At 37.3% G+C, this 21,489-nt stretch overlaps 2 protein-coding genes and 1 long non-coding RNA gene across 7 annotated transcripts in view; 1 reads left to right on the forward strand and 2 right to left on the reverse strand.

The window, feature by feature from the left end:
- Nucleotides 1–3,745, reverse strand: LOC124186965 (phenoloxidase-activating factor 3-like). 3 transcript variants are annotated; one of them, XM_046579153.1, is made up of 4 exons: nt 3,698–3,745; nt 3,156–3,177; nt 2,116–2,265; nt 1–1,588 (listed from the first exon to the last, which is right to left on the reverse strand). In XM_046579153.1, the coding sequence occupies exons 1-4, from the start codon at nt 3,728–3,730 to the stop codon at nt 867–869; spliced, it is 927 nt and encodes a 308-aa protein (XP_046435109.1). In that variant the 5' UTR covers nt 3,731–3,745; the 3' UTR covers nt 1–866. The 3 variants fall into 3 exon arrangements, with proteins under 3 accessions (XP_046435109.1, XP_046435106.1, XP_046435108.1); XM_046579150.1 differs by lacking the exon at nt 3,698–3,745 and having other exon boundaries at nt 3,134–3,356; XM_046579152.1 differs by lacking the exon at nt 3,698–3,745 and having other exon boundaries at nt 3,156–3,294.
- LOC124186968 lies at nt 3,356–9,477 on the forward strand. The gene is made up of 3 exons (XR_006871755.1): nt 3,356–3,481; nt 3,627–3,676; nt 9,343–9,477. It is a non-coding gene; the product is annotated as an uncharacterized LOC124186968 (long non-coding RNA).
- LOC124186961 (putative protein tag-53) overlaps nt 6,838–21,489 on the reverse strand; it is a 25,742-nt gene continuing 11,090 nt past the window's right edge. For 2 of the 3 annotated variants that reach the window (XM_046579140.1, XM_046579143.1), the window contains exons 3-9: nt 18,596–18,777; nt 13,409–15,286; nt 12,496–12,639; nt 12,256–12,405; nt 11,698–12,079; nt 10,877–11,117; nt 6,838–9,858 (exon numbers count right to left, since the gene is read on the reverse strand). In XM_046579140.1, coding sequence (XP_046435096.1) covers nt 9,613–9,858; nt 10,877–11,117; nt 11,698–12,079; nt 12,256–12,405; nt 12,496–12,639; nt 13,409–15,286; nt 18,596–18,777 — 3,223 coding nt within the window. In that variant the 3' untranslated portion in view covers nt 6,838–9,612. The remainder of the gene's footprint in view (nt 9,859–10,876; nt 11,118–11,697; nt 12,080–12,255; nt 12,406–12,495; nt 12,640–13,408; nt 15,287–18,595; nt 18,778–21,489) is intronic. The other variant, XM_046579141.1, reaches the window with a different exon arrangement.

Raw genomic sequence — 21,489 nt, forward strand, 5'->3', positions numbered from 1 at the left:
TGATTGATATAATTGTATTTATTATTATACACATCGACACTCTCTGCCGGTTATGAATTCACGAAAGGATTTTGCTCTCGATGCACTGAGAGTAATTTTTAGTTCCGGTTACCGCTCGGTCTTTGACTATTTTCATTTTTTACCGCGATCGACAAAATATAGTTCTAGGTAAAAAATGAAAATTAGTTTTCTGGCTGTTACCGGAAAGTCTACGAATTCACAGTCACGAGATCAAGAACGATCCGTCTCGTTGCCCGGCCAAGACTGTTCTTCGCTATCAGCTTACAGCAGTCACTACCCGTCTTGTTTATCAACAACCCCGTCCCGAATCCAGCGTGACTGTGACTACGTTTGATGTTCATCCCATAACACGAAACGCCATACATAGCCCGGTTAATAATAAATCATCTCTCAGCGGATAACTTAAACTCGTTCATTAACGATAACAAAACTAACGCAAAAGAATGTACAACTATATTCCGATATTTATGCATTATTCGGTTCACAAACGTGAAAATCCATCCCCCCCATAAGCCTGTACTCTTGGAGCAGACTGTACGGACTGAACCCCTTCAACGTTAATTTTTATTTGTTTGGTTCGAGTCAATTAGTTTCACGATTAACTTAGTTCTTGACCTCTATTATTAATTACTTTCATAATACAAAGATTTTATGCGAAAACGTTTAAACTTTAATTAAAAAAAAAAAAATATCTCGCTGGCTTCATCACGAGATCCAAAGATCCAGATGTTCCAGGATTTGACAACGCATTTCAATTAACGCCGATATTCCGTGACATTGCAGGTACACACCTTGAATAAAAAGTCAGATAAGATGTTCGATTTCGTTAGTCAATCGGCACGGACTTATGCCCTAATTTTCGAGAGTATCCAGGGTACGTAACGAGCTACTTTAGTGTAGACCTCCGGCGAGTCATAGCCGATGCAATTAGTCCGACCGAATGAAACTATGCCCGAAACGGTCCATCGCGTGTCTCCGTCGTTGGTCTTCTCCAAATTCATCAAAGGAGCGCCTCCGTGACCCACGCAAAAATTATCCGCCGGTGCACCGCCAGCGCAGAATTGACCTTCTCTAGCGTTTGGAAAGAGGCTTAAGCATCGCTCAAAGTCAACCGTTGGAAGCTTGAATTTCAGCTTCTCAGGGTTGGGATTTTCCTTGGAATCCTTCGTCCAGCCCCAGCCAACCACGTAGAACTCGCCCTCATCAGCACTCGCCGATTTCGACGGAAGACAGACTGGCTGAATGTATTTGGTGAATGTCACGTCCTGCGACAGTCTCAGAAGCGCAATGTCGTCCCAATGTCCCGGTGAGTTTGGCGAATAGTCCTCGTGGACTGTCACCTCCTCGATATTGATCCTCGTTGGGTCATCCGAGCACGACTCACTGCCGTTCATGGTCTGCACGCAGTCCTTCTTCTTGACCAAATCGTACTCGCCAAGACGAACGGTCATCTGGTTCCGAGATGTTGATGAAGGCGCGTTGGTTCTCCTAACGCAATAACCGGCGGTCATCACGTAACGTTTGCTGATCAACACTCCGTTGCACGGTATCGTCACCTGGCCGTTGGCTGAAAGCATCGAAATTAGTCAAGGACTGAGCGGTAATCGGAAATAAAAATTTCTCTCAGTATAGAAAAATACTTAGAGACCAGGTACCACCACCAAGGTGTTATTTGGCTGTTTTAAGGTCCGTACACGTCGATTATTCCCATTTACTTGCCACTACTACCAATGCAGGACATGATATTAGAAGGAAGGGATCGGTTTTAAGGGTGAGACATACGATTCAAATGGTATAGTTGGTTTGTTGATGATGATCGAGTGATTCGATTATGACAGTGGTGAGTGTAAAGGAGTTGGCTCGAGAAGAGTGATTGGATTGGGATGGAAAGACATAATTCCGGTAGAAGAATCGCTAGTTGCAGTCAAGAGATTAAACTGTTGACGCGATGAAGATGAGAGGAGAGGATAAAGCGACCATAAGACTGCGGGAACTATTGAATGGTTTCTGTAAGAGGATTTTGAGACACTTGAAAAACGTTCGATGAAGACATGCGAGGATCTTGGATATCGTTAGTTCGTTGAGGTCACTTACGTTCTATAAACTCCACCAAGACTAGCCATGGAAACTCGGATAATTCAGTCTTGGATCCATCGCGTAGCGGTTGGCCTAAATTTCTACCGCAATCAGGCGAAAGAAGTTCGGTTGACGAATGATCTTCGGTAGTGACATTTCGTGAGCTGCCTGTAACAGGAGGGAGAGTCGATATTTAGTATGGAAAATCGTGGATATTAAATTCGAAGTCCGCAGAAGTATAACGTTACGTGATAGTAGATATTATGTCTTTGAGCAAGAAAGGACCCCACAGAATCCTTATAGAAATTGGCTAGATTTTCAGTACGTTACAGAACGTACACTCCCGATGATAAGCTCTCATGGAAGCAAGTCCCGAAAATCAGTAGTTTCCGATATACGGGCTTCCGAAGAAAGGTGTACAGATTTTTTGACATCTATGGATTTCCTGATTTTCACGAACGATGAAACTTCAAGGGGACTTGAAATCAAGCAAATCGCTCGAAAAACTTTACGGTTGATTCTCAAGGACAGGCAGGAAGCTGTGATTGATTCCATCCGCGAACTCGCTGGTTTACCGGAAGGAGCTGGGACGTCAGATTTCGCGTGAAGAACGAGACTCTTCGACTAATGCAATAATCGAGTTGTCCCGTTTTTCACGCCTGTGCGGAGTCTCTGCGAATCGGCTGTGCAGTTTTTGAATGACAGATTTGATTTCAAGTCCCCCTTGAAGCTTTGTAATTCGTAAAAATCGCGCAATCCAGAGATATCAAAAAATCCATCCACCCCCCTTCCGAAGCCTGTATCCCGGAAACTACTGATTTTTGGGACTTGTGTCCACGAGAACTTTTCATCGGGAGGATACGTACCATGACATACCGAAGGTCCAAGCAATTCGACAGGGAGCCAATTTCCATGAGGATTCTGCGGGGTCCTTTGATCGAGTGTTTCCGAAATGAGTACCGAAAAACTTGATCACATTGGCATTATGCATGGTGTTGGGAGTAATTAATTTTAGCGTTACAACTGTGACACTCATATGTGTAAAATATTATACTCACGCGATTGGACCGCCGAAAATACCTGCAACAAGAGTATAAATGCGGGTATGAACACAGCGCCATTGTTCGAACACTGCATGGTAAAGTTGACAGAAATTCTATGCAACTAGAGAAAAGCTCGATGATTATTACAGTTTAATTTCAGTGACCAGCCACAAGCAACGGCTTTATCGAAGGTGTGAGGCCTTGTACTCGGAGCAAGATTTTATACGCAGATAATCGCTACGACGCGTAGTTAAAGAACCTGTTTCTTACGGAGGTCATCGACCATTCAAACTACAAGTGGCACGATGCATTCAACATCCATCGTATTTCGAATACACGAGGTAAGCTTAGTACCAGTTATTGAAACGTTTAGCCCCAATAATTGACCCTTTTATTTTCCAAAATCATAAATAGGCGGGACAAATTGTTAATTTCTCGATGACTAGAACCAATTGATACTACAAATTTATTTTTCGATGATTTTAGAACCAAGGAACAACCAGATACAACCAAGAAAGGTCAATAATTGGAACAGGGTAAATAACTGGTACACTTACCTCAAATTTAAGGATCGTTACATCATCGATCATACATTTATTCCTCCGACATGCGTTGAAAGATCGCCATGTTTTTCTTTTTTTTCTCTCAAGTATTTTAAAGTATTTTCAATCGAGTATCGAGTATTTTATAAGTACGCCATAAAACAGTTAGTAGGTAAGAGCTATAAAACTAATTTTCATTTTCTACCTGGAACTATATTTGAAAATAATTAATGACTGAGCGGTAAACGGAACTAAAAATTTCTCTCAGTGTGAATTCGGTGGTTTGTTCCAAGTGTATAAAATGATTAGATAAAATAATTCTACGTTTCATACGATCAACCGAGCGGAACAGAATATTTTTTTATTTTTTTTTTTTTTTTTTAATCGACTTTGAATCCACGCACAAGTTTAAGCAATCGGCAAAAGCGATAAATTTTGAAGTTGAATTTTTGGTAGACCTTGATTTCTAAACAGAAATAACGTTCAAAAAGTGGAATAAACATAAACGGTATAACGAAGAAACGAAACACTAGTCGACTAATTATGTATATCAATTTTATTTAAACAATATTTTTTTATTTTATTTAATTTTTTTTTTTTTCATTATTGTTATTATTATTTTTAAATTTATTTTTATAATACAATAAGTTCATCATTCATACGGTACGGTAATTATACACACGCTCGACATTCGTCCCTTACGCTTCGTCTAATATTATACCACAAAAATACGGCCATGATTCCAAAATATCGTTTTCACGAGAAATGCCATTTTTCCAGTCTTAAAATGGTTGAGCTATTATATGTTATGTCTTATGTACTTTTCAATCCCGCTGCTTTCCTTGAATCCGTTTGGTTTCATTTTCTTTACCTCGTATCAAATGATTTTTTCCTTTCTCTCTCTCTCTCTCTCTCACTCGCTCGCTCTCTTTTCTGTTTAAAACCAATCGCATGTCAAGCAGGTTTAGCGAATCGACGTTCGCTGCCTCTTATTCTCAGCTTTATTAAAAACGCGTTTATGGTATACAGACTAGATAAAACTGAATATACAATTTGAAAATACAATGTTCACTCGACGGTGAATTTAATTAAATATTTTTTTTTTTTTGTTTCTACTTTCTTTCTTTCTTTCTTTTCTTTTTTTATTCGTGTCTTTTTTTCGCTTCGATCGCATTCTCATGGATTCACAAGCTTGCCAGACTCGTCGCCTCGTACACGTCACACAATATTATGTCCATCGGTATCGATAGCGTCTTAACCAGCTTTCCTGCCTTTTAGCAATAATTTTTCACATCGTTTTATCGATAAATTTTCTGACAGATAAGAATATCGCGACCGTTGCAGTAAATTTTTATAATTTCATATAACAGATGAAAAAGTACATAAGTGGGCATGAAACTCAACTCAAATGATCGTTTGCACTGATTATCTTTTCGATTTTGATTACACACGAAAGAAAATGTTGAAAAAATAAAAAGAAAAAACAGAAAACAAAAATAAAAACAAAGTACAAAGCAAACAGGATTAAAGTAAGCCGTAATATTCCGATTAAAAAAAGGCATTTCTTTAAATTCGAGTTCTTCGTTTCTTCATTGATTTTACCGTCAAGTTCCAATACCATGAAAAAAAAAAAAATCATAATCTCGGATATCCTGGTATGTTTGATTCTTCGAAAAAAAAAAATCTCGAACTGCTTTTGAACTCTGACTATCATATGGAGAAAAAAAAAAAAAAAACATGTCACGACTTTGTGGAATATTATAATATAATTTTGAAAATACCTCTATTTCAAAAAATCTACAACATGCTTTTTTCCTCCTTTTTCTTTTTCCGTATCCGAAAGCGAAACATTTTAAAAGGGCTGATTGAGTTGAGCGGAAATAGCCCATTTGAATGAAAATGATTTTCCTCGGTTTCTAGGCGAAACGTTTAATTGGATAAATATTTTTAGAAATAATTCAGTTATGGCTATCAAAAGTCAAAGTTCGTCTCTCTGACACTCTGCGATGAATTTATTTTCATTTTTGATATAGTTTTTCTCTATACACGATTATCAGTTACGTTAGTAGAAAAAAAAAACCAAAAAAAAAAAAAAAAAAAAAAGAACTAATCCACCATAAATCGCTATTGTTATTATTATTTTCATTCACGCATCGACGTTTCCGGCTAGCAAATGATAACGAACACTGTTCGCAGCCAGAACTGTAAAAATCCATTCTCCAAATCGACTGAATACTTTTGAAATACTTTTGAAAAACGAATTAAAGTTTGCGTTTTTCTTTTTCTTTTTTTTTTTTTTTTTTTTTTTGGAATTGTGATTCTTCAGCCAACCGGGAAAATTTTTAAGTTGTTCCCTTGGATATTTTACGCAATTAGTTGTTCTTTTTTTTCTTTTTTTTTTTTAAATCCCTCCCTCTCAAGCTCGTACAATTCAATCCGACAAATTATGAAACGTGTACGGAGGTTTAAGGTAAAAAAAAAAAAATAAATAAAAATACGCCGAGATATTTCGCGTCGAAAGCTGCTCCGTTATTAAAATTGTCACAACGCGACAGATCCCGTACGTATAAATTTTTATATCTTCATCATATATGTGGTAATTTTTTAATTTTTTAATTATACTTCACGAAGAAACTCGATCAGATAAGCACCCAAAGAAATTATTGAACATTGAAGATGTAAAAAAAAAAAAATAAAAAGAAAAAACTGTTCATTCATTCAAATTTAAGAGTTATTAGAAAAAATTTCATTACGATATTAACAATAGTAATAATATTAAACGTAATAACATTAATATTAATAATAATAATAATAATAATAATAATAATAATAATACACGCTGTACTGACAATACAATTTAATATCCTATTAGCAGACTCTTTCTTTTTATCGTATAATGTCAGATTTACCATTCGTTACATACTTCGTATCACTTAACTGTTAATATTTTATCAAACTTTATGTTTACGTTCGGATAAAAATAAATATTTCGATTATTACATACATGACGTTTTTATCCTAAAAAAGTATTCGGCAGCTGTTACTGCACATTTCCATTTTCTCTTCTCCATTTTTTAACTCTATTAATTCATGTTTTTTTCGTTCTTAGTTTAAAGTTAATATTTTTATTCTTCTTTTTCTCAATTCATTCATTCTTTGCTCGGTTGCTTGTTTTTTTATTCATTTGTTTTTTTTTTTTCGAAATATCTTGTGTATATATTCTGTACGCTTAAGTTTAAAACTGAGTGGATTTCATTTTAAAAATTGTTATCAACATATTTATACTTGTTTTCTTTTTTTTTTTTCTTTTTCGTTCTTTCTGTTTAATTTTTTTTTTTTTTTTTTATCTTAGTATCATCTATTCTTTTATAGATCTAAGAATCGGGTTAATAGAAAGACCGGGGCTCGTGTCCCTAGTCAATTCATTGTTGAATCATCCTTTTGAAAATTTTCTGGACGTATTCACAGGACTAAGCTGACTGTACTTTCGGGTTTTGTTGAAATGAAGAAAAAAAAAAAAAATTTTTTCCTCTCTTCCTTACGTTCAATTTTTCACCCTACAAGAAGAAAAACGTCAAAAAACAAAAAAACGAAAAAAATGAAATAAAATAAAATTCAAAGAGAACAAAAAAGTAACACGAGTATAAAAATCCTGATCTTTGAATCAAATGCCTTCTTTCGGAATGACACTTGGTTTGTGGTATAATACGTGGGGGTAAAAAATAATTATTCAAATTTGAAAAACGAAGGAAGATATTGGGATTACTTGTTCCGATAGCGGCTAAAATGTTTTTAATATCACGAGTGAAATTACGAACGAACGAATGAGTGAGAGCACATATTCAATAAATAGAAATCGACTTGATTCGTAAAAAATCATGTAATGGACATTTCGCATCGCGAGCGAAAATCGAACTGCTCCAGCGATTCGACATCGCCTTGACGATACAAATGTGAATTTTTTTGAAGGGCAATTATTGACTGACGGTAGAACAAAATATTGTAGATATCTAATTAAAACTAACAACACGTGGTTAAATAGAAGTATATCGTCTTTGCAAAAGTCTGAACGAAAGAAAAAGAACACAAAATTTTATTCCGACTCCGGATGAAAGATGAAAGAAAAAAGAAACGAAAGTCCGGAATTCTCGAATTATTCAGGTGAAAAGTTTTCGTCGGAACGACGGAGAACTAAAGTATGGATTATTAAAATATAAAGCACACGAATAGTTTACGCTAATTCATAATGAGTGATTAAAAATTTCCAATATACAAATACGTTATTGAATTAATGTAATTGCTATACGCGTGTATGTATGTATGTATATATGCATGTACGGATGTTTGTCTCTATAATTAAGGTAATCTAATATCATGTGATGCAGGGAAGTGTCATGTCTACGTCTTAAAATATTGTCACAAGAGACGATGCAGCGCGTATTATAAATTATACAATATACTATTTCTCTGCCGTTTATACTTCGCTATCGTATCTTGTGGTTCTAGCTTTCTGGACTTGCGTAAATCAATATTTATCTCGAGATTATCGTTTCCTTATTGCAACGCCCTCAAGTCCCATAGTTTAGAATTGCAACGCTGTCGAAACGAACAAAAATATCTGTTCAAAAGTTTTGGCAAATTTTCAATCTCTCCTAGACACAATTAATCGCCGTTCCTCGTTTTCAAATGTCGAGAGAAATCATCGAGGATCCTCTCATCGATTAGGCTAAATCTTGAGATTCGACGGTTCAGTTCATTCTCCAATCCGATACAGCTGCTCTTAAATAATCTATATACATTTACTGGAGGATATCTTTGGGAATCCGGCGCTTACTTTTCTCGTGTTTTCTTTCTTTTCAATTTTTCCTGACTCACGTTTCCCTTCCCTCAACTTTTTCCATACGCTAACGTGAAAATTGTCTTTTTACTATGAACACACAACGCAAATTTTGCGTCTCACCTTTGCCGGTACGCAACTTTCTCCTCGAAGATACGTTGCTAAGATTAATATATAGTTAAAACCAAGCGGTTTATTCCCAACGGAAGATTTGATTTGAAGGAAAAAAAGAAACTATTTTCACCGTCTGCCAAACGATTAATAATCATCGTACGAGCAAGGGTGTATAGGTTTATTTAAGGCTTGCGACAGCTTGACGGCATCATTTTACGATTCACTTCACCTCAGTCCCCTGCGCTAGTTTTCCTTTCGGGACATCTGATTATTAATTCAGTTTAGAGAGTAATTAATTTTTCAATTGCATCCCCCCTTCTTCTCGTTCATCTTTTTCAGAAGCATCTTTTTCTCGTCAAGTCTCCGATGAGAAATTGACTCTGCGTAAGCCAATCGCAGCGCATTTGAAATCTGAGTCTCGTTCAGTGATCGCCGTTAATTCAGTTCTGCGCAAATCAATTAACGACGGAATGTCTACGACGGGTTTAGATTTTCAAACCGAAGACTGAAACGGTCTACGATTCAGCGGAAGCATTTCTTTACGGGTCTCTGAAAACTAAAGCTAGCCACAAACCGCACGGCGTTCCGTCATAGGTTGAGAAAATATCTATACCATCTTAACAATTAGAAGAAATAATCTCACTTGGCAAGTCGTCGAAACGAGCGCGATATGTTACGTTTGAAAGATTTATACGTTTTACTGTTCAAGCTACGCCTGTTGTTTCGACACCAGAAGCGATAAGGCGCCACAACATATCGCGGATCATCGATGACACAATCTCAGACGCAGGATACAGCGAAGAATCTACAACTTCGCACAACCTCAGAGAACCGCGAAGAAGAACTTACTTCTTGGACGAAAGACGAAATTTAGTCGTCGATACGACGAGACGATTCGACAGTTACCTCGATTCTGACCGAAACCCGGATCAGGCTGAGATACGAACGTTGAGAACCTCGTTTCGACACGGAGCTATCGCTATATGCACGTCGAATCCGGATGCTGACTAGCGCTTTTTCGGGATTTCTTCGGTTCTTTTGTCGTCACCTCTTGCGATGGTCTTCTCGGACTCCCCAAAGTTACAAGAGCGGACGCCACTGCGAGTCCTGCGCTTTGGCCAGCCGGCGTATAGGCTTCGCCACCTGTGGGCAGTCGCACTAGGAGAGACAGAACGGCAGCTCTGTTTCCGCAGCATGGTTCCAGAGCGATGGGACTAGGAGCGCCCTGAAAAATCAGGAATCGACTATTGTTCCAACGATTTTTTGGAAATCAAATCGAGTCAAGTATGTCTTAACGACGTTTGAGGATGTATCGAACATGTCGTCCAGTCGAAGAGCTGTAAAGATTGAAATATCACGTGACAAAGGTTTGAAAGTGCAACTGAACTTAATGGAGTTGAATTTAGTTGAAGTAATATTTCCTTGACACAGAAAAACAGTAATAAAACTATAAATTTCAGCTACGATTGTACAATTATCGATGAATTTGAAGAGATTCCATTATCGAATCATTTCTAGAATGAAAAAATCGCAGCTTTTAAATAATTTTAATGAATTCTCTGCAAATCTAAAAAACCAGATTTTCGACAACGGTATTTTTTATTCACGCATTGGTTTACTGTTCATAACTCACGACGATTTCACTAATCGTGCTTTTTTGATCACCTGAAAAGCTAAACGGAAAATATGACGTTAATGATTTATAGAGAATTCATTTACTATCAAAATTAGTCCAGTTCGATAAAATCGTTCAAACGTTTCAGTTATTTCATTGTAGAAATAATTTAATACTGGGATCTCTTGAAAGTAATCGATAATTATGCGATTTGTATGTTTTTAAATTTCTCTTTTAAAGGAATATTGTGTCAACTAAATTCCACTGAGTGAACTTCATTCGCACTTTCAAGCCTTCGTTACATGATACTTCTGTCTTTTGTTCTTCCAAAAAAAATGGGTAAAATATAAGAATTCACATCACGACAATCGATTATTCAATTTCTTCGATTGGAGTTTGTTTTGTTTAAAATTATGTTCATCAATATTTGTTCTGTACATTCTGAGCCGTCTAATCGTATGTTAAAACCCGTTGATTAGAAAATATCAATTGAAAATACATTTCACGTAAATGAAAATTCGCTTCACGCCTCAAAGCGCAAGTGAGAATCTTATGATCGGCAGCAATTTATTAAAAACCACTTTCTACTTTTATTTTTTCTACTATCCAAAATTCGCAGAGATTTTACCTTTTTCTTCTTCCGAGTATTACTCATCTCAGTGTTGGGTATTCGCTCAGTTATGACCGGTTCGATATCTCGACGTTCAATCTCGACGAGGACTTGGCTGAAGGCTCTGCTCGCCATTTGCTCCATCTCGACGAGTAAACGCTGTCGTCTTCTGTACATGTCATATTTCTGCTTGATTTTCCAAAGTACAGCGGCGACGAGAAGTAATGCCATGAAACATCTGTAAGGGGACATGTATTCTCTAGTTTACAAGTTAGTACTGCCTGAGGGTTAAATCAAAAGAAAAGATTCCCAATATCAACTACGTCGCCCAATAAATTCAAAGCCAAATCACACTGACGTGTACATGTTGTGACGATCAATTTCAACGTTGGTTTATTTAGCTTTTTTTTCTCGTCCTCATCGACTTGACAAATATGGAAATTTCAAATATATAATACTGTACTTTCTTCGCAAAGAAAAGTGAATGCTTCAGGATTGACCGTCCATAACATGAGACCACAAGATAATTGCGTATTTTATTTTCACAACAATTATATATAATTTGAAATTGGTTATTTTGTGAAATTTTTAATGTATCGACTTGCAAGCGTAAGAAGTATGCAAAAATACCTTGTTCGAATCTAATAGTTTACAGGTATATAAAACTTCATAAAACTGAGTGTATCGATAATATTGACTCGATTTGATCAACTTTTAAGCGGGAACAATAGTTTGTTATGAAAGGGATAAAATATCATTCTTCATGCCACATGTGATTATAATTTTAGTAATGTTTAATCCGATAATTGAACGGTTGAATTTGAATTTAAAATACTCACGTAGAAAATGTGATGAAAAACTGTTGAAGATTCAATTTAGAATATTGTGAAAATGAAATTTGTATCCACAGTGGTGGCTGAAAGTCGTAAACGTAGACGTAGAAGGTGGTCAGAGTATTGTTGTCCTCGCTTCCAAAATTGTATTCAGCCTTACTGAATCTGTGTTTGTACGTCGTACAATTTGCCCCGGAGAGTAACGGTTTCTCAGGACTGTTGGCTTTCTGTATTGTGATATTCATTTTGGCAAGAACGGAACAGGTTATAGAAAAATCAGCGTCCACATCCGACTTTGGAGGTGAATTTTTAAAATTTATAGCAGTGTAGTGACGATCCTCCTTCTTGCTCAGGTTGAACGTGAACTGATAATCGATCGTCAGATTGTCTGTAAACGATGTCGAAATTTTGTTAGAACATGAATCGAAACCCACCAAAAATTAACAACGAATCAATTATAACTGTGGAGTTTTTATTCGGTCGATTGTTCTCAAGATAGCGATAATTCTGTATAAACTAAATTTTCATCATCGCAGAAGAAGAGCTTGATTATTTTCAACTCACAAAAACAGGATCCTTTGTTCGTCGGGTCGCCGTAATATCTACCATTGACGTCACACCTTTCGCAATGATCACCCGTGATGCCTTTTGTTGTGCAAAAACACTTTCCAGAGTCACTGATGCATTGAGTGCCTTGATCGTTGCAGGCGCAGGCTGTAAAACAAAACTTTAGACTCTTACGCTGCGCTAAACTTTGGATTTTATGTAATCGTTTATCCACTATAGCGGCAGGAATGAGCTTACGTTGGCAAGTGCCACCGTTTAACGGACTGCCGAAGTATCCTGGAACACACTTGTCGCAGTGAGGTCCGTGCGTCAAGTTCGCACATGGCTGGATGCACACGCTACTGTTTGGAAGACACGTACTGTGCCCGTTGCACTGACAACCTGTAAGAAGAATCGAACTAAAATTTGTCATTTTAGAATGCACGCTTGACACGAGATTAAAGTCTGTAGAGTTGAGGCAGCGTTTCGTTTTAGGTGAAAATTGTTATCCAACAGTCTTTAAAAATTTCTCTGTAATGCAGTAACTTTTGGTGAATCGATACATGTTTTCTGATGTTGTGTAAACTGGGTTACTTCAAAGTTATTCCGAGGTTGAAAAATGGTAATATTTTGTAACTGTTTTGCTACGTTAACTACGTTACTACCTTCAATCTGATCCACTCATGGGAGTTGAATCGTCGCAAGGTAGATACAGATCATTTCTTTTTCTCACAATAAGGGTAAGTTACCGAAAACAACTGCATTGGTTGAAACGCAAAAGAAAAACTGCCCAAGACAAGCAGTGTTTAAAAGTATGACATCTAAAAAATTAGGTCAACTTTAGAAACTTATATCTCTTCGTAGTAAAGAGGAAAAACTATTCAAGAACACTATATCCAAATTTGAAATAAATCGATCGAACCTTTTTCGAAATATCTTGTCCACTGCAAAACAGGTCATCAAGACAAATGGTTATCGTCATTGTGAAACAATGGTTCCTACCAAATGATTGTAAATGACGATGAAAAAAAAAAAATTTACAAATCGTTTGCTACATACAAATTTCTAAAATCCATCAATTTTTACATTGCAAAAATATAAAAAAAAAAAAAAAGAAAAAAAAATACATGCGGCAGCTCATCCTCAACTCAACGATGTCTCATATGCTTACTTGGACACTTGGTGAAGTACCAATCGTCAGAGGGACACGCGTTAGTCCCCTTTAGGGTGGGCCCTCTGGCCCCACCTTCCAGACACTGTCCCTTCCCGGTCCCAGAGCCATCGTCGCACCACCCGCATCCCGGATCAGACCTGCATCCTGTGCAGGATGAATAAAAGCTGCACCACTCCCTTCCGGTCTCAGTGGACCGACACCTGTTGTCACTAGTAGTCCATTCGCGACATTGTCCGTAAGGAAAACTGGCCGGATAAGCATTTTTGTCGACACACTTTCCCTCGTTCTGACACCAAATACATTCAAACTCCGTGCAGTTTTTACACGACGTAAACTCGTTGCATGATATCGGACAAGTGTCCATAGTCAGAGGTTGAACCTGGTTCTGAACCGTCGTGTTGTTGCCAACGACGGTATTCTTCGACTGCGGTTTACACCTGTCGTAGGACCAAACGCACCTTGGATTATTCGAGCAAGCTGGACACGTGTGAAGCTGAAGACACTCCGCCTCGGAGTGAAAATCGCACTGCTCCAAGTGCTTGATCGGCTTCATCATCGCCGAGTTTCCGTTCTCCCAGCAGGTCTCATGGGCGCAGCTTTTACCGCACCAAACACAGCTGTAGGACGTTTGAACGCAAGCTGCGCAGTCAGATTGGACCTTGCAGAGTTCCTTATGTGAGGACATACCGCGAGGTGGTGATCCGTCGACGCACCTCATGTAGGTACCATCGTGGGCCTCGTCGTCCTCGAGCACGTGTCTTTGGATCTTAGATATCGGTTCGCAACGTCCCTCGCGTTTGTCCCAAACGCACTTAACGCCAATGGTCGAATTGACGCACTGTTTCTGTATTGTTAGGTGGTCACAGCTACCGGGTCTGAACCTTATCATATCGGACAACATCTGTCCGTCGAAACCCCCGTAAATGTACATCGCTGAGTCGAATTTAACAGCGCTGTGTCCGAACCTTGGAAGGTCAGTGAGCTCGGATGGCATCGGATACTGGTGCCAAGAGTCGCAGGTGACGTCGTAGGCAATCGTGTCCGACGAGTAGCACCGAGCACCGTGGGAATGGACGGTGTCGTTGTGGGTGTTTCCACCGAATACGAGCATCAGACCGCCGGATACGAAGACACCGGAGTGAAAGAAACGCGCCGACGGTGCCGAGGTGAGCAGTCTCCACTCCCTAGTGTTCGGGTGATAGGAGTACAGTATGCTAGTCAGGACCTGGGTGCTTTGGGACTCGGATACGTAGCCACCGTAGACGTAGATCAACTCGGTGAAGGGATCCAGTGACGCACTGTGACCGTATCCACCCTTAACCGGGTACCCGGAGGTCTCGACCATCTGCCATTCCCGGACACCGAAGTAGTACTCCTGGACGGTGTTGAGGTACCCAAACTGCGGCGAGTGTCCGAAGATTACTACCATTTTCTCCTTCTTACCGTGAGTCTGGACCAGAGTGGCCGTGTGACCAGCGACCTTTAGAGGACCGCACATCGTTCGGTTGGAGCAGTTGTTACGGACTGTGACGTTCTCCCATACCTGGGAGGACACGTCGAAGGCCCATATCTCGTTAGTGATCGTTGAGTTCTGGATCACTCCACCGTACATGTAGATCTTGTCGCCGTAGAGTACGCAGGAGTGCGCATAACGCGGCTCCGGATGCTTACCACCGTAATGCGGTGTCTCCCAAACGTTTCCAGTGAAATCGTAAACGTATATCATTTCACCCTTGTGATAACTCTCCCCGCCCACTACGTACAAAGAGTCACGCCAGACTATCGAACAGTGACTCGCCGATCCCTCGATCGATGAATCTTTGTACGTTATCGCTTCCCAGACGCCCCGTTCGATCCGTTGGCTGCAGTCAACTCCTGAAAGAAGAGGAACGTTTCACAAGGTTCGAGTTGGTAAGGTTACTTTAAGGATGTACTGGCTGTACATTCTCAATGAAAACTGAGTCACGTCGACGATATTGAATAGTTTGTGATAAGACAAAAACCGAAGAAAAGAATCATCTCCAATAAAGACGATAAGAAAATTAAATTTTAATAATAATAATGCCCAAAAGTTGTCAAATAAATTGTTTAACAAATTTGTAGGGAATAATTTTTTTTTTCCATTGAGAAACGTATTCGTTGATCTTTCTGTATACACATGAATTTTGTAAAGAACTTTCCTCAATATTTTGATATTTCTGTTTTTCGCAGACCTTGAGGCGTGACAAAGACGTCTATAAATAATGTCTCGTGACCTGTTTTTTGACGTCTAAGAATCGGCAAGGACGTCTTTTGGGCATAATGATGTATTTTTAACTCGAAGATATCGTTTTCGACGTGAAAAACGAGTCCGCAAGACATCGTTTGGACTTGTTTTGAGGGCTTCAAATCTTGTGCTGTCCGGGAGAAAACTAATTGAATTTCGACACAATGCTGGGTCAAAATAAGGAGACCCATCTATCGTCATTTCATATAATGAGCATTTTTTGCGAGTTGAAAGAAGATAAAGACAAACTTTTTTCAAACGTATTTCGTCCAACGTAACCGAAATATTCAAGGATAAAAATGACTGCACAAGTTACAAATTTTTATTTCACAGTTAACGTTGCTCAGAATACAAGTGACCTGAGGAAATTCTCTCAAAAAAAAAAAAACAAAAAAAATATCGTAAAACAAGTTTTCGATATATTTTTTAATTGTTATTTTTTTTTTTCTGAAACCCTAAAACACGAGTCTTTTTATTGGAAGCCAAGAGTGCGTCGAATTTTGAAAACAAATTTTTTTATCGAAACTGACTGGTCCTAATTTCTCGCGAACTTTCCTTGTGAGTATCGTACCATGAAAGTTTGCACCGATTATTCAACGTTGTAATCGTGATCGTCACGAAAAAGGTTTCAAGAATGTGTTTTTTTTTTTTCAACATTGACAAGCATCAGAGATTTCCCTCGACAATTGAATGGCCTACATAGCTCAGAAAACCTCGACAGCTTTACTCGCTGATAACGTCCGTGAAAAATTCCAGTCACGCGTTAATATCGCAGACGCATAAACCGTTGCGGTCAGTTTCTGCAAGAGACGAATCGTTCGACCGCGTTTTAATGGTTACAAAAACACTTTTCGATCTTTGGCTAAATTTTTTCTTCTTTCCCTTGCACGAATGATATCACGACCCGAGCGTGAAAAGTACGAGGCAAAGAAATCAAAGAATTTTTATGAAGACCGCAGATAGAACGTTTTATCCTATCGCAAGTGATTCGTGATCACGGCATTTCGTTTGATGCCCTCGCGAATAACTTTCCATCATAAATCTCATACTTTATTCATCGATGCTTGCGCTCCATGAGCGAGTCATTGGTCTGTATCAATATAATTGAAATAAAGTAACCATGTAATAGCACAATTGGACTGATGTGTAATTATTACACGGTGTCCAGTAAGAAATCCTTAACAAATTCAAGGACATTTTCAGGTTATTCAAGTACATTTGAAATAGAATATTTCCAGGGCACAAGAAAAATTCAAGGATGATTTATATAATTTTTGAAGGACAAGCAATATAAAGGACATTTTCAGGTTATTCAAGTACAATAAAAATAGAATGTTTTCAGGGCACAAGAAAAATTCAAGGATGATTTATATAATTTTTGAAGGACAAGCAATATAAAGGACATTTTCAGGTTATTCAAGTACAATAAAAATAGAATGTTTTCAGGGCACAAGAAAAATTCAAGGATGATTTATATAATTTTTGAAGGACAAGCAATATAAAGGACATTTTCAGGTTATTCAAGTACAATAAAAATAGAATATTTTTAGGGCACAAGAAAAGTTCAAGGACGATATCCACAACTTTTGAGGGACAAGCAATATAAAGGACATTTTCAGGTTATTCAAGTACAATAAAAATAGAATTTTTTCAGGGCACAAGAAAAATTCAAGGATAGTTTCCACAACTTTTGAGGGACAAGCAATATTCTAACACATTTTCAGGTTATTCAAGTACATTAAAAATAGAACATTTTCAGGGCACAAGAAAAATTCAAGAATGATTTCCACAACTTTTGAGGGACAAGCAATATTCAAGGACATTTTCAAGTTATTCAAGTACATTAAAAATAGAACATTTTCAGGGCACAAGAAAAATTCAAGGATAGTTTCCACAACTTTTGAGGGACAAGCAATATTCAAGGACATTTTCAAGTTATTCAAGTACATTAAAAATAGAACATTTTCAGGGCACAAGAAAAATTCAAGGATAGTTTCCACAACTTTTGAGGGACAAGCAATATTCTAGGACATTTTCAGGTTATTCAAGTACATATAAAATAAAATATTTTCAGGGCACAAGAAAAAAACACGGATGATTTCCACAACTTTTGAGGGACAAGCAATATAAAGGACATTTTCAGGTTATTCAAGTACAATAAAAATAGAATGTTTTCAGGGCACAAGAAAAATTCAAGGATGATTTCTACAACTTTTGAGGAACAAGTAATATTCAAGCACATTTTCAAGTTATTCAAGTACATTAAAAATAGAATATTTTCAGGGCACAAGAAAAATTCAAGGATGATTTCCACAACTTTTGAGGGACAAGCAATATTCTAGGACATTTTCAGGTTATTCAAGTACATATAAAATAAAATATTTTCAGGGTACAAGAAAAATTCAAGGATGTTTCCACAACTTTTGGGGGACAAGCAATATCCAAGGATATTCCAGGACCGTTGGGCACCATGATTGGATCAGGATTAATGTCCGATACTGAATGTAATTTATGTAATCAAGCCAAACTTGATAAATCACCATCTATAAGTTGCATTTGCAGGTAATTATACGTGATAAATTATTTAAAACTTAGATATCAGATCGCCGTAGATTAAAAAAGTCAAATTCTTCTTTCAATTCAATTTTGCTTAAACTGAATTACTCAAAATTTCTCCAAAAACCATATTTTTCATCACTCCGATATACCAATTTCCTACATATCAATAAATCGTACACTGGTAAGAACGACAATTAAAAAATTCCAGATTCTTCCAGATCTCCCAGACAGACCAGAAACCTCGAGTCCTTCGATTTTTACTTTACTCGTGTTACTTCACAACAAGTTTTCAGCTGAAGGCAAGTGTGAAAATCGAAACTCTTCTCATACGGACGATAACCAAGAGCGGTGATATTTACCTTTGAAACCGCTAACGCACTCGCAATGATGTTGTTCCCGATTGCACTCTCCTTGTCCGATACTGTAAGAACAGTTGTTCGGACAGACCTGAACATCGCAGGCCTCACCTGTCCACGTGGCGTCGCAAGTGCAAACACTCTCGATGCAAACGCCGTGTTCCGAGCAGTCGATGTGAGAATACCTGAAGACATTCAACGGATTGCTTTTTTTTATTTGTGTATTCGTTTTCATATAATCAAATAAATGAATTTTAATTATAAGCTGAGTGGAATTTTTATTTCCTGTTACCGCTCAGTCCTTGACTATTTTCATTTTTTACCACAATCGACAAAATATACTTCTAGGTAGAAAAGGAAAATTAGTTTTCTAGCCGTTACCGGAAAGTCTAGTATCCGTTACTATTCTTTCTCATTACGATCACTGTTGCTAGATTTTCTTGCAACTGTTGCGAAAATTTATTACTTGTAACGTTTGTGGTTGTTTTTTTTATTACATTTGTAAATAATCATCGGTCAGCAGAAATTTTGAGTCTCGTTTCTGGTTGTGAAAAATATTTCATTTATTTCACGTAACTGATAGAAGAAAAAAATTGTTTCATTAGAATAGGTGTTGCTTTTGTAAAAACTAGAACGATATTTCAGATTTTAAGCAAAAATTAACTATTGTCTCGAACGTTTATTTTTAAATAAGAATTAAACAAACTTCGTTTTTCGGATTTAAATTGTTTTTGAATTGAAAAATTTAAATGCGACATTGATGTTTGTTTAATTGTTATTTACAATAAATTTTTGAGAAAGTAGGTAATTTTTCTTAATACATGAAATATCGTTCTGGTTTTTATAAAAGCAAACTTTATCTGATGAAACAATGTTTTTTTTTTTATTAGTCACGCGAAAGAAATCAAAATTTCACATCTAGAACCAAGATTCGAGATTCGTGTTGACCGGTGTTATCTCTCGACGAGTCTATGAAGAGAAAAGGAATGGAAAAAAGAAAAAAATTAATAAAAATCCGCCCAAGATGCGGCTGTTGAGTGGCCGTTAAACCTACAAACCCAAAAAACCTGTGGTGATTGACCTCTTTTTAACCAAACCTCTTCTTCAGCTGCTACTCGTCCATCTGTCATATATTTATAAACATTAAAACCTCCCGCAATCAGCTGATAAAGAAGCAGAAAAAATGACGGGTGTCACAAAATTTCTGTCCCGTTTTCTTTTTTTTTTTTGTTTTTTTTTTTATTGTTAGCGTATAATACTACACAAGTGTATTGAATCCGAAAATAATGGCATTGAAAAATCGTGAAGGTTTGAAAAATTCAATGCAGGATGGCCACAAATATTTGGTAAAAAAAAAAAAAAATCCACATTTCCAGATTTTCCAGGACCAAAAATCTCTAGTTTTCCCTGACATTTTCCCACTTCTAGTAAGTTACTAAAACCTAAAAGTTACTAAAAAACAAAAAAGAAAAAAAAAATATAACGCAGAAAAAAAGTCAGTTTAAGCTAATTTGTTTTCCTGACGATAAAAAAAAAGTAAAATTGTTACCTCAAAAAAATCATTTCCAATCCCCGGGGTTAGAAAATTAATATTTTCGGTTTAATCCATATGCAAATTAAAAATCCCCCGAGTGAATTCCAGGTTTCTCGTGACCCCTTTTAAACACCCTGACATTTCCAGGTTGTCTCAACTTTTACAGGTGTGTGGCCACCCTCTGATAGGCATACAAACTCCTCGATGTGCGGAAACGAGAGGCGAGCTTATATTGCTTCTCAAAGGTTGGATCATGGATTATGAAACGTAGTTGGGTTATGATACCCAGGTGTACGTAGGTATCTAATACTCGGGGACGATAAAACCCGATTATTCTGACCCAGGCTGCATATTTGATACAGTGTATAAGCCATGATGTATAAATTTAGTCACGTGGTGTGTGTATATATACACACACATATATATATATATTTGTATCTAATCGTTGAGAACACTTCGGTAGATTAACTGAGGACGATGATACAACCCAGTTATTTTATGACTCGTGGCCATAATTCACGACACCGTGACGTAAAAAAGCCACAGCGAGAGAAATTTTTAGTTCCGGTTACCGCTCGGTCTGCAACTATTTTCATTTTTTACCAGAATCGAAAAATATAGTTATAGGTAAAAAATAAAAATTAGTTTTCTAGCCGTTACCGAAAAGTCTAGTATCCGTTGCTATTCTTTCTCATTACGATCACTGTTGCTAGATTTTCTTGCAACCGTTGCGAAAACTTAACGCTTGTGCAAGAATAAATTGACGTTAAAGCCTTGTTTGACTAAAAAAGTAGAGTAAACCTGAGAAACTGATTTTGCGTTGCAATAACCAAAAAAGGATCGACGATAGCGCAAAATGTTTGCGCTTACCTCGTTTTTCCTAATTCCAACAATATTCAAACAGTTTTTTTAACGATACCTGTTTTACTGAACTTTTCTAGTTACTGTGACAAATGAAATTTTTCTCAGTTTATACATCGAATAATAAGGAAAATCTTAATTTGTTACTTGTAACGTTTGCGATTGTCTTTTTTATTACATTGGCAAAAAAAAAAAAAAAACATCGCACAATTGATATAATAATCAATTTCAGGCCGGAAGTGAACCGAAAGTGAATAATCAAATGCTGTTTTCATTCCTTTCACGCATCGGCGAAAAGAAATTGTATACACAAGGTGTAACAAAGTTGTCTTCTCGATGTATTTCGGTCCGTGGAATATAAGAGAAAGGTTGACCGCGATTCAAGTGAATTTCCAGTTTTTATACCTCGTGACACCGACTGACTACTACACGTTTACTTAGGTTGCAAACTGTCAATGATTTACCGGACAAGCATAATTAGCATATTAGGGTGTGCCGGGAA

Source organism: Neodiprion fabricii, chromosome 7, assembly GCF_021155785.1.
Source record: "Neodiprion fabricii isolate iyNeoFabr1 chromosome 7, iyNeoFabr1.1, whole genome shotgun sequence".
Taxonomy (NCBI): domain Eukaryota; kingdom Metazoa; phylum Arthropoda; class Insecta; order Hymenoptera; family Diprionidae; genus Neodiprion; species Neodiprion fabricii.